Below are 16,858 nucleotides of genomic sequence, written 5' to 3'. Positions count from 1 at the left end.
TTAAATAATTCTGTATTATTTGCTTTCAGGGTTACTTGAAGCAACAATTACTACTTTAAGAAGCATTCTTAGTAAGAACTTAAAGAAAAAGAAACAGAAAACAAAATAAAACAGGCTTCTAAAATAGGTACTTTACTAGTACCTATGATGTCTAAGAGATGCAGCATTCGTGACTCAGGGTAATGATCATGCTCTGTTTGTCTCCACACGTCATCGACAACATCCCGAGTAGTCTCTACCAGGTCAACGACTTCCAATAAGGATAGACTGTCCAAATTGTAAAACTCCTGAAACCAAAATGCATTCATTTTTAAATATAATCAGTTCTATACTTTGGGTAATATAGTCAAAATGTTCTGACTTTTTCAACTGCTAAAACTCTAACATTTGTCATATTATTTTCTCCTTTTTCTATCAGATATATTGTTATACAAATACTCTTTAAGTACCTTCACAAACATAAATTTCATGAAAGCCAGAAAAAAAAATAGGAATTGCAAAAAAAATCTATTCATTTATTTTTAACCTTGGCCTAATTTTCTTTAACTTTGGATGCATTTATTTTATTTACCCAAATAAAGGAAGCCATAATGCCATATATACAATAACCAATGTAGCTGGCATTATCTTCATTCATTTACTGCATTGTATAATATTACCAATAATACAAAGCTTATTATTCTATATTTCATCACTGTTATAAAAAGAGTTTGAAATTATTCCAAATGTTCATTAAAATATTTTTAAAATAATATTACAAACAAATAGAAAATTACTTTATATTTATTTTGAAAAAAATAGATATTTTTATAATTGTAATTAAAATGGTCACTTATTTGACCTCTCTTAAATACATCAAGGCATGATCAATCAAATAAGTAAAAACTAAGGCTTTTTAAGTTATAAATTACTTCAAAATGCTACTCTGAATAAAGTGAACATTCCTTCAAAAGAACATATATTACCTCCAAATAAATAAACCTCTATTAGTGTTTTAGGTTTTTGTTTTTCCCTATCTACCTGCAGAAAAGTAATTATGTTTGAGAAAAATATTTATTAGAGATTACAATCTAACTTTTAAAACTTTTAGATTTTTTTTAAATATATTTTTATTAATTTCAGAGATGAAGGAGGAGAGAGAGAGATACAGAAACAGCAATGATGAGTGAGACTCATCCATCAGCAGCCTCCAGCATGCCCCCACCAGAGTTCTAGTCCATGACCCAGGCAAGTGCCCTGACCTGGAATAGACCCTGATCTCCTTGTTCATGGGTCAGTGCTCAACCACTGAGCCACACCAACTGGGCAAAATGTTTAGATTTTTAGCTTGTACTCATATTAAATATACATCTTAAATAAGCTTGCTATTTATGAAGGATATATTTTGTTTGTAATCATTAATGATTTTAAAACAGATAAATTTATTAAATGTATACAATTCTAAAGTACTTTTATCAAAAGCGTAACATATAATATATATGAATTACATACTCTTGAAATTGTTTCAAATAATTCTTTAAAATAAATGGCTCTTTCTCTGTTACTCTGTTTATTTCCACGATGAGTTTGTTCTATCCAAAACTGGAACTCATCATTTGGTGTAAGAATACCTGAAAAAGTGAAAAGGAAAAAAACATGTCAATTGAAAATGAAAAACCAGAAAGTAATTTGGTTTATTCGAAGATTTTGAATATTTCCTGTTTTCTTGAGGATGCATTGAAAAAAATATTTTGTAATTTCTATCAACAGAAAGTTTTTACTTGAATCCACCAGAAATAACAGCACCAAATTTATACTTCACATTGTTTATTGCTGAGAATGATTCCTGCATGCTTTTGTAAGCCTAACAGACATATACTGTCTACTTATATCTATGAATTTGCTTCTCAGACACAAATCTTTCCTAAATTTAATTCCAAAACGATTCATGCTACTGAATATGATTTAATCAATGTTTGCAATTTAAATTCAAAATACAAGCAAGTTAAAATAGTTTTACTTTTAAATGTGCTTTTACATTTTCCAATGAACTAGATGATCTCTACTTGCCTAATCACATGCTGGAAATGAAAGCACTGTTCTTTCTGAGTCTGTGGAACTAAAAAAGCATTTAATTTACTAATTAAGCAATAAATACATTTTTCCCAATATTTTAAAATAATGTCTTATGTATGTCAGTTGAGTAATAATTTAACTATAAACATAAAATTATAATTAATTTCAGATAAGAAACGTTTTAAAATAAAAGTCACTGGCCTATTATCTTTACAAAGTATACAATTAGGATCAATCCTCATTTTTCAAGAATCACTTATATTTTCTATTCCTTTGAATTGCATATTATTAAAGATTACATGTTTGTCTTCCCCAAATCCATAAAAATCTATTCATATAACAGAAGCTCAGGCTCAGAGAAGACCCAAACTTGTGGAAGTAAAACTCTGAAGAAATATATTAATTTACTTATAAGACAATTAATTTACTTATAAGACAATTACTTATAAGACAAGCTATCATTATATACCTCGTGTGTCATCTTCCTTAAATTTAAGTTTTGATAAATTAGTGTCTGATCTTCGTAGAACTATACCCAATCCAGCTTCTAGTTCACTCAAAAGATTCTGAAGTTTGGGATCAAAGTTTCTACTCCATTCCTGATCCTAATAAACAAAAGCAAACACTGATTAAAAGCTTACCAATCAAATTGACTTCCTAAAACACTATCAAAGACTAAGCCCACATATGCTTATTTCACTCAAAGCTTGACACGACCTCCATCTCATTGTAGGAGAAAAAAGAAGTCATTACGGCAATGTAAGAGCTTACGTGGATTGCATTTTATGTATTTCTCCAATCTTCATCAAAGCTTACTTTAAAACTTTTTTAATTAAAAGAATATGCACTTTAATTTAAAAATTAAAATACTAATGATATTAATAGCATATAAAGTAAAACTTACATTTCTATTTATTAAAGTATTTATCCAAATAGTCAGAAGATTAAAAAAAAAAGTGACTATACAGCTACTTTACTCACCTTTAACAACATTGGTGCAAATACCTGTCGCACTGCTTGATAAAGGGAATTTATAGGTGATTCTAACATCGATGAAACAAGAATGTTGTTATGTAGGTTCTGATCGGTAATCACTTCAGGTCTCAGCTTGAAAAACACCAGCACTTTATCCTTTGTGTCAGCAGAATCGATCTAAAGTGATAAATTATTTTAATTTTATCTTCATAAAAGTTAATTTTTAAAAGAAAACGTTCCCTAATATATTGTGTCCCTGTAACATTATCGCTTGGGAAAATGGTTATATAAAAATAATTATATAGCATATCACAACCAATCTATCTCCACTCCTTAAGACTAAGACCTGGGAGATAGACTGGTGCTGGTCAGTGGGTAAAGCCTCGGAGTGCACACTGGAGGATCTCAGATTCGATTCTTGATCAAAGGCACGCACCTGGGTCCCAGGTTCAGCCCCATCCCCAGGTGAGGTGCAGGGGGAGGCAATCCACCCATGTGTCTCTGTGTGCATCTTCCCCTCCCTTCCACTCTCACTAGAAGACTCGGTGGAGAGTCCTCGGGTGATGATTAGCAACAACAAAAAATGGAAATGTGGCCCTCACTGGTTTGGCTCAGTGGATAGAGTGTCAGCCTGTGAACTGAAGGATCCCAGGTTCATTCCGGTCAAGGGCATGTACCTTGGTTGCGGGCACATCCCCAGTAGGTGTGTAGGAGGCAGCTGATCCATGTTTCTCTCTCATTGATGTTTCTAACTCTCTATAAAAAAAAATCAATAAAATATATATATTTTTTAAATGAAAAAAATGGAAATTTGGCAAGTTGGGTATCCACTTTTTTCTTTCTTTCTTTCTTTCTTTTCTTTTAAAGACTATCATTGTTCTGTTCGGGAAAGCTGCTTTGGTCGGGTGGGATGCAAGTCGGTGGGATGCAAGCTTGGAGGCAGCCGTGGGCTCCTGAAGACAAGAGAGATTGAAGAGGGACCGGGGACCGGCATCGCCGCGGGTCAGCCCGGGGGCACTCGCAGGGGCTCGGGGCGGGTTCGGGGAGCCGTACCGCGTTGGAGAAGGAGAGGCCGGCGTCGGAGCGCTGCACCCGGAGCAGCATCTGGTTGCCGTCGTCCAGGAAGTTGTTGATCTCGGGGCTGTGGTGGTCCCAGGGCTGCGAGTCCAGCCCGAAGTAGTTCTGGGTGGTGGTGAGGACGAAGAGCTTGCGGACGTCCTCGGCCCGGCCCGCCATCCTCCGCAGAGGCGAGAGGAGGGGAGCGCGGGAAGAGGGGGAAGGAGAAACCAGCGCGAGGGGAGCGAGGAGCAAAGCTCTGCTCCGGTCGGAGCCCGCGGCGGCCTGCAGCGCTCCGGGAGCCCGAGCGGTCGCTATGGCGACGGAGCCGGCGGCGGCGTGGGCGCGCACGGACGTCCCTCGGGCGCGCGCACGCACGGCTCCGGGAGCCCGTGGACCGCCTCTGCTGCCCTCGCTGCTCTCCGCGGTCATCCATCGCAGGGGATTCCAGCGAGCGTGTGTCAGGTAGCAAAACCTGCCTTTTGTTCTTTCTCCTGGCTCCCCAGAACGCGTTTTTATTATCTGTATTTTTAAAAAATATATTTTATTGATTTTTTTACAGAGAGGAAGGAAGAGGGACAGAGAGCTAGAAACATCCATGAGAGAGAAACATCGACCAGCTGCCTCCTGCACACCTCCTGCTGGGGATGTGCCTGCAACCAAGGTACCTGCCCTTGGCCAGAATCGAACCTGAGATCCTTCAGTCCGCAGACCTACGCTCTATCCACTGAACCACACCGGTTTCGGCCAGAACGCATTTTTAGAAAAAGATGCCCCGCCAAAACCGGTGTGGTTCAGTGGATAGAGCATCAGCCTGCTGGCTGAAAGGTCCCAGGTTAGATTCCGGTCAAGGGCATGTACCTTGGTTGCGGGCACATCCCTGGTGGGGAGCATGCAGGAGGCAGCTGGTGGATGTTTCTAGCTCTTTATCCCTCTCCCTCCCTCGTTGTGAAAAAATCAATAAAATAATTTTTAAAAAAGGAAAAGAAAGAAAAGATACCTGTAGCTGGGTGCTAGTGCTTCCTCTCCGCCTGCACTGTGAACAGACCACTCTCAGAGTCCGGTTGCACAACTCTAAAATGGAACATACGGATGCAGAATTTTGGGGAAGAATGAATCCACGGACAGAAGATGGTATGACAAAGGTGGAAATTTATTAAAGAAGAGGTACAGCTTCCCACCGGAGGAAGGGGAAAGAACTTCACCATACAGACTCCCACGGGGAGGGGGAAAGGGTCCCACTGAGTTCCTTTTCCCCAGGGTTTATAAAGGCTGCAGGTCTGTGTGCCTTGATATGATATGCCTTCTGATTAGTGACAGTTATTGAGGTAAAATTGACCAGCAGGGAATGGTAAGCCACCTTTATTTTAAGGATTCCCTTCAAATAGTAACAGAACTTTTAAAGGTTCGCATGATTGGAGGAGAAAGGGAAAATTGACCTAAGGAATGTTAAAAATTATATGAATAGATGCATTGGATTATACACTTTTTTTTTTCAGTAAAACAGAAGAGCAGGGAAAGAGAATAAATACCATATATTTTATTGATTTTTTACAGAGAGGAAGAGAGAGGGATAGAGAGCTAGAAACATCTATGAGAGAGAATCACCGATCCGCTGCCTCCTGCACCACCCCCACTGGAGATGTGCCCTTGACTGGAATCGAATCCAGGACCCTTCTGTCCGCAGGCCGATGCTCTCTCCACTGAGCCAAACCGGTCTCTACAGTATGTAACATATTTAAATGATGAAATCACTTTTAAAAGATTTTTATAAAATTCTCTGATAAAATGTGCTGAGTATCTTGTTCTAGTCTACAAAGTCGTAGATAATATAACTACTATTCACAGGTAATGTGTTATGGAGATGTAATATATGTATATGTACAAAGATGTAATATACATGTACATGTGTACATAGATGTAATATAAAAGATAAAAATGTGCAATTATAGGCGGACTTTTATTTAAAGGAGATGACGCCACTTCTTCACACAACTCTAGAGGGCACCATCCATTTAGACTGTGATGGTCAGTGAATATTTAACGAAAAAAGTTCAAGATGGGCTTGTCAGGTCTTCTAGCCAGGTAAATTTCATAGGTAAGCGTTTTGAAATGGAGAAAAGTTCTGTTAGGAGTGGTTAGTAAATAAAAACAGTTTATATATTTCTTCTAGTATTTCTTTAACTAGAGTCTACTTAAAAACCATCGGGGAAATGCAAGATTTGAAAAGTATGTACAGAAAAAACCCGCGTCTCCTAAGTTTGTCACCTACGAGACGCCGTGGAAATTTCCACTCTAGGAGCGTTGCGGTGCCTACTGGGAGTTGTAGTGCTGCCGCCGTCTTCCTTGCAGCAGTCAGGGCCCCGCGAGACTTCATTTCCCAGTAGGCTGCGCGCCCTTGCTGCTTGCGGGACTGGCGCTGCAGCGCTGGCTGCGGAGAGTGACTTTGTGAGCGTCTGTCCCTGTCGCGGGGATGGCTTCGTTCGTGACGGAAGTTCTGGCGCACTCGGGGAGCCTGGAGAAGGAGGATCTGGGCACTCGGATCAGCCACCTGACCCGGCGGGTGGAGGAGATCAAGGTGCAGGCGGGGAAGCCGTTGGCTGGCAGACTGAAAAGGGACGCGGGATCCCTGGGGGACGGGACGGAGGGGAGAGGGGCTAAGGGCGGACAGCGTGGGTTTGGCCGAGTCCGGTGTGGGGCTGGGTGGGGAGGATGAGGGGCAGGAAGGCTGGAAGTCTGTGGGTTGGAGAGGAGCCCAGGTAAGGGTTGGGGCCGAGACGGCCTGGGTCGGCGGGGAGGGAGCGGCGATACCGGGGAGTCGGGACCCGGAGGGGGACGGAGGAGACCGGGGTCGGCGGCCGCGATGGGCCGGGAGGAGCATGTGGGAGGGAGAGACGCGGAGACAGGACGCCTCTCCGGCTGGGAGCGCCCGTTTCCTGCACCCACTCTATACGGGGTGTTGTCGAAGAGAACAGAACTGCACCATCCTCCGCGCCGAAACTTTCCTTGTGGACACCCATCCCCATGTTTATCTCTTCTCCATCTCCTTGAGGCTGTGCCGAGTGTTGAAAACACGCGGGTGGCTCTTCTGCGGACCCTGCTGTTTGATCTTGCGATGGAGACGGACGGAAGGATGGAAGGCGCGAGCCGCACGCACTTGCCCTCGGGGCCGCCGGGGTGGCGGGGTGGCGCGGGCCACACCTCTGCTGCCCGCCTGGACGCACCTGGACGGAAGGCAGCAGGCGTGGCGTGGTGCCAGGAAGGCACAGACAAGCTTTTAAAAAGGACCCAGATATGCTTTCCTAACGTTAACGATCCATGTCTCTGGCATCTTTACTTTGCTAAGGTGGTAGACTTCTTCATCACCTTTATCTGCTGGACAGAGGAGGAAGCCACCCTCCCGGGGCTCCTGTCTGTGTTCCCCAGCCAGATTCACCCATCCTCGCAGGGATTTCTTTCCCCACTTAAACCTTCAGCCGGTTGAGAAGTGCTTTCTATACTCCAGACAGGCCCACTTTGCCCCCCCTTCCTAGTTCGTCAATTTTGCTTATGTTGCCATTTCTTTTTCTTTTACGTGTGTTTTGACCCATGTTTCAAGTTCCATCTCAGATATGTTTTCCTGTGGGAGAAGGATCTCCTCAGGGGACTGGAACTCTGGCCCTGTATTGCATTTCTCTGTTCTTATTGCTTTATTTATTTATTTATTATATGTTTTATTGATATTTTACAGAGAGGAAGGGAGAGGGAGAGCAAGACAAACAATCAGCTGCCTCCTGCACACACACACCCTCCCCCCACTCCCCTCACTGGGGATGTGCTCACAACCAAGGTACATTCCCTTGACCTGAATCGAACTTGGGACCCTTGAGTTTGCAGGCTGACCCTCTATCCACCAAGCCAAACCGGTTAGGGCTGTTCTAATTGTTTTACTGTGTACTATATTTCCTACAAAACAGAACATATGTGTGGGCAAGCATAATTTATTCTATATCTCCCAAAGCCTTGAGTAATTAGGTGCAGAAAGTAGACAAGGGAAATGCTAAAAAGCGCAGGTGTGGATCAGGTCAGCAACCATTATTTTCCGAGCTGGAAGACCTGATCTGTGAATGGGTTGTTGACAGGAGAGCAAAGCCTTTGGATGTGAATAGGGATCAGATTCAAGAATTTGCCATTGCAATGACACCACAGTTTGACATAGCCCCCGAAGACTTCAAAGCCTCACAACACTGGCTGGATAATTTCCTTCAGCAAAGTGAACTGTCTTTAAGAAGATCTACAGGTACAACATTGTTTAGGTTGGAAGATTCTCAAGTTATTAAGCGAGCACTTGCATTCAAGTCCTTTATTGATGATGCTGACTTCTCTAAATACAATCTTTCCAACATGATTGCTATGGATGAAACTGCAGTGTTTATTGGCCAATCATCTCAAACAACAATTGAACAGCGGGGGGCCTCCTTAGTGTACATTCCCTCCACTGCTTACAAAAGTGCACGTGTTTCCGTATTTTGGCAATTCGTCTGAATGGCACTAAAATCCCACCTTTAATCATTTCTAAGGGCAAGAAGGAAAAGATTGAATGTGTTTTGGGCGTTTTTATTCTTGAAACTGAAAAAGCCTGGGCCACACAAGCAGTTATAAGGAAGTGGGTCGATTTAATGCTGCAGCTTGTTATGCGAGGGAGCCAAAGAGGTCTGCTAGTCTGGGATGCAGCCAGCACTCGCCTCGCTAAAGACATGAAGACATTTCTTCAGGAAAGAAAAATAGATCAGATATTGATTCCCGCAGGAATGACGGCCTATCTCGACTCTTGATATTGCAATACAAAAGCCATTCAAAGACAATTTGCGCATGGAAATTAATGACTACATTGAAAATAGAATGGAAAGAAATCAGCGTGGAAACTTTGTGAAACCTAAACTGCAAGAAGTTGTGACTTGGGTGAAGAATTCATGGGAGAAAATCACTGACAGTTGCATTGCAAATGCACTGTGAGCAAGCTACCTTGACAAGAAGTACTCATTTAAAGACAGTGCTATTGCTAAACATGAGAGATTTGGTCCACTGATTCTGAAAGAAATGGAGTCACAAGAATTCACCTGGAAATTCAGGAATTGGATTGTTATGATGATGTTCCAGATGATGATATGATTGTCATTGAATAAATGAGTAAATTCTTGATACTGTAGGATTCACAGTTTGTCTGGTTTGTGTTGACAACTACCGTACTGTATACAGGTAATAAATTTCCTTTATTTTCATTTAACAATAAATGTGTACCGTATTCTTCTTCATGGAAAAATAAGACATCCCCTGAAAATAAGACCTAGCGCATCTTTGGGAGCAAAAATTAATATAAGACACTGTCTTATTTTCGGGGAAACAGGGTAGTATTTCTGAAGAGTTTGTAACTTTGCCTCCCACAGAGAGCCCCACACTAAATAAAGTTCACTAGTCTGGGTCAGAGCCCTATGAACGCACCTATCAAATGCAGTGTGTTGTAACCACAGCTCCATTGCCTGTCCTGCTGGCATAGGGAGCAGGGTGGACACAAAAACATCATTTACATCTGCTTCGGGGAAGTGTGTTCTGTTGAGTTAAAAGACTAAGCCAAAATAGTGACCACGTGGTCTGAAGGACTAATTCATTGCTCTAAAATATTGAAGTCCCCGTTTTGCTTCACACACCTTGCCCCTGTGATCTGCCCCTTTAAACCCCTCAGTGTCCCTGGACTCTGGCCACGATTAGGTTGCCAATTCCCTGAGAGTAGGGACCCTGTCTGCCCTGTCAGCACTGGCCCTCCTACAGCCAGGGCAGTACCTTGCACAGAGCAGACAATCAATTCTTGTTGAAGCAATGAACAATTCATCTTTCAAACTGGTGTAAAATAGTCTGTGTATTTAAAAAGTTTGTAGGACCTGTTTCTCATACTCCACCTGCTGGGGAGGTAATTAATTACTGTTTTAGTTGGAAAAGCACTCCCACTGCCTAGGAAGAAGAAAGAGTAGTAACAAGTAAAGGAAGCTGGTGGATTGTGTTAATGACTTGCTTTAATTATGCCACTAAACCTTGGAAAAGACCCATTCTTAAAGGTTATAATCTGGGTGACTCATTCAGCATCTTCTCTTTGCCATTCCTGGGTTATCTGCACAGATTTCTCCCTTCTGGGTTTTCTTGCAGCCAGTCTTACCTACCCTGCATTTCAATTAATCCATTCCTTTTCCTCAGATATAGTAGCCTGAATTTATCCAACTCCATTTCTATCTCTGACAATCACACTTCACTACTCTAACAAATGTTATTAAATGTTCATGTTCAAATTGGACATTGAGTTTATCTAGGTATTGTTTAAAATGTAATAAACTGCCTGGTTGCTGTGGCTCAGTGCTTGAGCATCGACCCATGCACCAAGAGGTTGCCAGTTCAATTTCCAGTCAGGGCACGTGTCCAGGTCTTTTGATCAATCCCCAGTGGTTGCCATGCAGGAGGCAGCCAATTGATGATTCTCTTTCATCGATGTTCTCTCTCTCTCTCTCTCTCTCTCTCTCCCTCCCTCCCTCCCTTCCTCCCTCTCTCTCTCTCTCTCTCTCTCTCTCTCTCTCTCTAAAAATCAATAAAAACATTTTAAAATATAAAAATGTAGTAAACCTGTTTCATCATTTAAGACCATAATTCCTAGAATTGTAGGTTTGTTTGTTTTTTGTTTGTTTGTTTTTTTCCCACTGTGACACACACAAGAGATGAAATATGCTGGGTCTTTCTCCAGCATCTAGAAGGATTCAGGAATCTAGAGAAGGTGCTACATGTAAATTAATAAAGAGACTAGAAATATAATATAAATTTGTAAACCATGGGCGAGCCAGAGGAGGGCTTAGCTTCAGTAACCAAGTTCTCTGAGTCTCTGGACCCCTTGCTCTTTATTAACAGAAATTGTCCTAAATCAAAGCAGATATATTTATCAACATTTATATATATATCAATATATATCTATATCTATGTCTATAAATATATCAAAGGTTAAAGTTTAGAATACAGTAGGCATTGTCATTTTGGGGGGAACTGCCTTTGGCTGTTCAGATGTTTGGCCAGCAGGAGGCAATAACATGTAGATTAAAATGCCCTCAGCTGTCTGGCAGCAACCAATCATTTAGGCATCTTTTTCAGGTTTGGGGAAATGCTTTTCAGCTACTTCAGTAGGCAATAATGTGTATGTTCAATAATATCTTTCTATCAACCTTTTGATGAAACTTCTTGCCCTTATGACATGCAGGATTTAGCCTCTAGTTAAATTTTATAAATTTAACAAGAATGTATGTCATTTGTAGAGCTTGGGTCCTTATAAGATTTTTAAGTTCAATGGAAAGTATAGAGTTCTATTATGTCCCTTTAAATTGCTGCCAGGCATCAAAGGAATCAGTCTGCAGTAAGTTTCTTTCTGGGCCAATAGTTCTTTGAGTCCTTTTTTCAATGTCCAACAGTTTCTTATGTGTACGTGCCAGCAATGATATTTCAGTTCTGGATGGTGGACAAATGGTGAGCAATTGCAGGTCAGACCTTCTTTGGCTTGGTCCTGGGCAACCTGCAGTGACACACAGCTGCTGGCTGCTAGCAAGGCAAAGAGTCTTTATCTTCTCCACCTCTGCACTGTTTCTCCTTTGTCTTGTCAGGGTGTTGCTTGGGGCCACTGCTATTTGTGGCTGGAGTAGTCTGATTAGTTCCTCTCTCAGATCTATTGTTGCAGGAATCCACATGGGCTTGGAGAAGTTTTCTGGAAATATATAAGCATATTCTCAAATAAAGGTTGATAAAGGAATCTTTTCTATAACCTAGAACTCAGGATCTTTTTATTTTTGTTCAAACAATTTTCCTTTGGCTTATTCTGACACCATGTGTGTTTTCATGGGTGTCTTGCCATCAGCATTACAAGTGAAAAAAATAATTTTAAAGTACAAACTTCCTTGTTATAATTTACTTATAGGAAATTATTCCACTATCCCCTTTTTTAAAATTTAAATAATATAAGTGGCTTATGGAAATCATGAAATACAGTCTTAATAGCTTTTAATTCTTTGCACAGAAATATGACTGCTCTGGATTCATTGCATAATAAATACTTTTACTATGAGATAAACTATCAGTAAAAAATTAGTTAATGCTTTAAGATAGTTTCCTGCCAAGTACAACAAAGTTCTCCTGAATATTCACTTATTTTAATTTGCCAATTTAAGTTAGTCTGAAATAAGACTTATTTTTAAATTTTACTTGTCCTTGACTGTGATAATAAATGACACAAATTTCTGCTATTAGTCTTTGAGCATTTTTATATAAGTTCTGTTTAGGGAGACAAAATGCACATTTACTTTTCTTTTAGAGGCCTAATATATTGATTTTAATTACACCTTTTCAGACATATTAAAGAAACTTCTATTTTATTCAAGAGTAATTTCTAAGCCACCTTTAGAAAGTTTCTTTTAAAAATCATTTTTCTTTTTAACACCAAGCAATCTACATGGCTACTCTTCGCTTATTTGTTTGTTTGTTCGTTTGTTTTTGATGCTCATGAATATTGCCAGGCAATGTCTACATTAAATGACTCCCTTTTCGGTCATAGTGACTATTAATGATCAGGTTTAATGTTTGAATAACAATTTTCAGCTTGCCCTGTAAATATTAGCAGAAGAGATATTAAAATATTATCCTTTTTATTAAGCTTTAAAATTTACTTTTAAACAGCATTCTTTTCAGCTCATTTGCATATACAGAGCTATTATGCAGGCCTCAGTAACTTTCTCAGAGGACTTGCAGTATGCAAAAATTTTTTTACTTTAGCTTTTTATATTAAAAATAGTGGCTTCTCGCCGAGACCAGTTTGGCTCAATGGATAGAGCGTCGGCTTGGGGACCGAAGGGACCCGGGTTCGATTCCGGTCAAGGGCATGTACCTTGGTTGCGGGCCAGTAAGGGGTGTGCAAGAGGCAGCTGATCGATGACTCTCTCTCATCGATGTTTCTAGCTCTCTGTCTCTCTCCCTTCTCTGTACAAAATCAATAAAATATATTTTAAAAAAATAAAAATAAATAAAAATAAAAATAGTGGCTTCTCAGCAGCTGCCAGGCTGAGAGCGGCCAGGCCTGGAGTGGTCGGGCCCGTAGCAGCTGGGCCCAGAGCAGCCGGGTCGCTTGTGGCCAGGCCCGGAGCAGCAGCAGCCAGGCTGGGAGTGGCCAGGCCCGAAGCGGCCGGGCCCGGAGCAGCCGTGCTCAGAGCAGCCGGGTCGCTTGTGGCCAGGCCCGGAGCAGCAACAGCCACGCCCGGAGCAGCCAGGTCGGGAGCGGCAGTGGCCAGACCCAGAGCAGCTGGCTGTGGAACGGACCAGAGCAACAGAGGCCAGGCCTGGAGCAGCCAGGCCCGGAACAGCTCGCTCCTTGCCTGCCCCTGCCCCAAGGCTGACTCTCAGACATGGCTGGAAACTTTTGGGGGAACTTGAGGGTCTGCTGAATCAAGTGATGAAGGCTTAGATCTGGATGTGTTGAGTTAGTATAGCGCTCGGGTGTTGATCTGTGGGTGCCTTGTGTGGGGTCTGGATGAGGTTGGTTGATCTATTTGGAAATGTCTTTTGTGTGAAGTGTATCCTTGGGAATGTCGAGGTATTATTGATTTGAGAAAATGCTAAGTAACTGATTTACTATCTGAAAAAATTTAAAAGTTCTGAAAGTTTAAGGTCTGCGAAAAAGAGGTTTTAAAGCTAACACCTTAATTTTAATGGAGAAAGGGAATGATAAGTCCTTACCACCCAGAACAGGTAATCCAATTCCAACCAGCAGTTTTGTTTAAACAATGTGTCCATTTACACTTGAATGGATACACCTTTTGATAGCCTAAGGGCAAGTTTACATGTAAACAAGTTTGCTCTCAATTCCCAGGGAAGAAAAAAAAAACAAGGTTTAAAATTATTAGATTTTAAAATTTATTCTTAGAAGTGTAAAAGTTTATTAATTTAAAAAAAAAAGGATATTGAAAAACCTGATGAACAATAATAGCGGTTCATTGTAGTAGAGTCAGTGATATGGGAGGGGAGTGGACTGACTGTTCTTGGGGAAAGGGAGGGAGGAAGAGACTGAACATAAACTGTGCACCTATGGATGAGGACAATGGGGGGTGGGGAGGGGGTGGAGAGTGGGGTGGGAACCTGGTGGAAGGGGGAAGAAATGAGGAACCTTTGTAATAATATGAACAATAAAGATTGATTTAAAAAATAATAATAATAAATAAATAAAAATAGTGGCTTCTCCTATAACTGAAATTATATGAGACCTTGATCATAATTTATAAAGCTAATTTATTAAGTACTTAAAGTAGGTTTTTTATAGAAAAAGTATAGCAAGCAATTTTATATGTTTTGATCCATGAGGTACCAATGCTGCCCCATCCCTAGTCCATTTAAAATGCAGGCTGCTTGAGGCTTTTTGTCTTTAAAATTTCATTGCTGAATTTCACTGTTGAAAAACTTCAGCTTTACTTAAGAAATATTTAGTAACCTGTTTTGCCCTTTCGTAGAGGCCAAAACCTTCATAATTTTTAACATGTATATATATTTATTACTTTTTATTTGATAAACCTTTCCACATGATTTCAACTACATTAAATTGGCTAAATTCAAAAATATTTTTTTAAGAGAGAACAAACAATTGAAAACATTCCAGGGCCCATGAAATGTCCCAAAGTTTAAAGCCTTGAAACTTAATTTGGAAAGACCATCAAATATATATATTTATATATTTGGGATATATGTATATATATCCCTAAGATTATATTATATGCTTTTTTAATTATTAAAAGATATCAATTAAATTTAAACTGGTTTTTATATTAAAAATTAGGTTGAGACCACAGAATTAATCCTCTTTTTTAATTAGACCAATAAACAGTATAATTTGAATTCCTAATTTTTTTCAGAAAAAATATAAGAATTATTTTCTGAACTTCCAAAGTTTTAAGTTGTCAATGATTCTGGAAGCAAGACTATAGCCATTTAAATGCAAATTTGTTACAATCTTTCCTTAGAACAGATTTAGTTTATCTGCTTTACTTCAAAACAACCACATTTTTTCTGCTGGGGGAAGTGCTACTAGCCCAGCCCCCTCCTTCATAAGGACCTTTATAATTAATACTAAGTATCCCCGTGCATGAAATTCATGAACGGGAGCCAGGCCAGATGTCCTTCAGTACAGACTGCACACTCTTCATTCTGGGATCCTTCTGGCAATTCTGAACCTCTGGCTCCTAACTGCTCACCTGCCTGCCTGCCTTATTGTCCCTAACTACTCTGTCTGCTGGCCTGCTTATCCCCAACTGCTCCCCCCACCGGCCTTCTCACCCCCAACTGCCCTAATTGCTGGTTTGCTTGCCCCCGACTGCCCATCCCTGCCAGCCTGCTCACCAACAACTGCCCCCCTGCCAACCTGCTTGTCCCCAACTGCCTCCTCTGCCAGCCTGATCACCCCCCAATTCCCCCCCAGCCTGATCACCCTAACCACCTCTGCCTTGGCCTTACCACCATGACTTTGTCCAGAAGGAGGTCCCGAAGGTATCCCAGTCTAAGTAGCATGGATATTATTAGCATAGATATTATTTATCTATGTTTCAACAATTTTGAGATTCTATAGCCAAATATAATTATCTAAGGCACTTACTATGGTAAATTCTGTAAAACTTTTAAATAATGAATCAGGAAAGAAAAATCATGGACTTTTCTTAGCACACTCGGGAGTGGGGGTCCATCTCATAGGATCACCATGTGTCTCCCTTCCCTCACCTCCTGTTTGCTCTGGGAAAATTCAGTACATGATTCTGCCACGATTCTTTTCCCAATTAAATTAAAGGCATGCTTAATAGAAAAAGACAGATTTTTGAATTTTTTTCCTATTTCACTTTCCATAGTGATAGCTAGCTTTTAGAGTTATTCATGCCAACATTTGCCTGTCCCAATGTGTTCTTGGGTGATTTTTAAACAAAGCATTAAAGAATCTCTCGGGGAGAGGGCTGACAGCTTTAATCTCTCTAGCTACCCAGCCTTTCCAGGGGCAAAGGATCTCGCTACTGTTTAGAAATTATATACTTTCTATACCAAATATGAATCAGGATTTCAACTTGAACAAGAAGCCACATAATGATAATGGCACTCTTTCTTGAGCCTGGTTTTAAAAAGTGCCTCTAGGTATTCCAATTTCTTTATAATTTTGCCTTAGAACTGAATTCTTCCCCATTATGATCTGACTTAAAACCAAAGACTTTTCTTGCCCACTCTGGTTCGTGACTTCCAGGGCTTTGTACCAGTTTTACACACAGTGAGTCTTACCACCATTACCAGTGCTGTTTTGTCTGCTCCAGTCGTCCTTGTCTCAGGCGCCATTTAATGCCAGGGTAATATCCAGCATCTAGAAGGGTTCAGGAATCTAGAGAAGGCACTGCAAGTAAACTAATAAAGAGACTAGAAATATAACCAATTTGTAATACATGGGGGAGTCAGAGGAGGGCTCAGCTTCAGTAACCAAGTTCTCTGAGTCTCTGGACCCCTGCTCTTTATTAACAAAAATTGTCCTGAAACAAAGCAGATATACCCATGAAAGGTTAAGGTTTGTATACAGTAGGCATCGTCAGTTAGCAACCTGTCACTGGCAGTATGCCAATGTGGTTGAAAGCGGCTGATCCAAGACAAAAAAGCATCCTTGTTAAAACTGTCAATCAGTATTCCCACCCCAGGCTCAGGTTCCGTG

The 16,858-nt window shown here is 40.8% G+C and overlaps 1 protein-coding gene across 1 annotated transcript in view; it reads right to left on the bottom strand.

Annotated features, from left to right (window-relative positions):
* The window catches only part of DYNC2H1 (dynein cytoplasmic 2 heavy chain 1), a 246,906-nt gene extending 242,346 nt beyond the window's left edge, over positions 1-4,560 (bottom strand). Inside the window, 8 exon segments of the mRNA XM_036426957.2 lie at positions 143-287; positions 1,492-1,610; positions 2,525-2,660; positions 3,037-3,207; positions 4,084-4,303; positions 4,305-4,353; positions 4,356-4,426; positions 4,428-4,560. Of these exon segments, the coding sequence (XP_036282850.2) occupies positions 143-287; positions 1,492-1,610; positions 2,525-2,660; positions 3,037-3,207; positions 4,084-4,303; positions 4,305-4,353; positions 4,356-4,426; positions 4,428-4,522 (1,006 nt within the window). The 5' untranslated portion in view covers positions 4,523-4,560.
* Between the last annotated feature and the right edge of the window lie 12,298 nt (positions 4,561-16,858).

The sequence above is a fragment of the Pipistrellus kuhlii genome, unplaced genomic scaffold (assembly GCF_014108245.1).
Source record: "Pipistrellus kuhlii isolate mPipKuh1 unplaced genomic scaffold, mPipKuh1.p scaffold_m20_p_9, whole genome shotgun sequence".
Lineage (NCBI taxonomy): Eukaryota > Metazoa > Chordata > Mammalia > Chiroptera > Vespertilionidae > Pipistrellus > Pipistrellus kuhlii.
The sequence above is the reverse complement of the archived record's forward strand: the minus strand, read 5'-3'. Positions and strand labels throughout refer to the sequence as shown.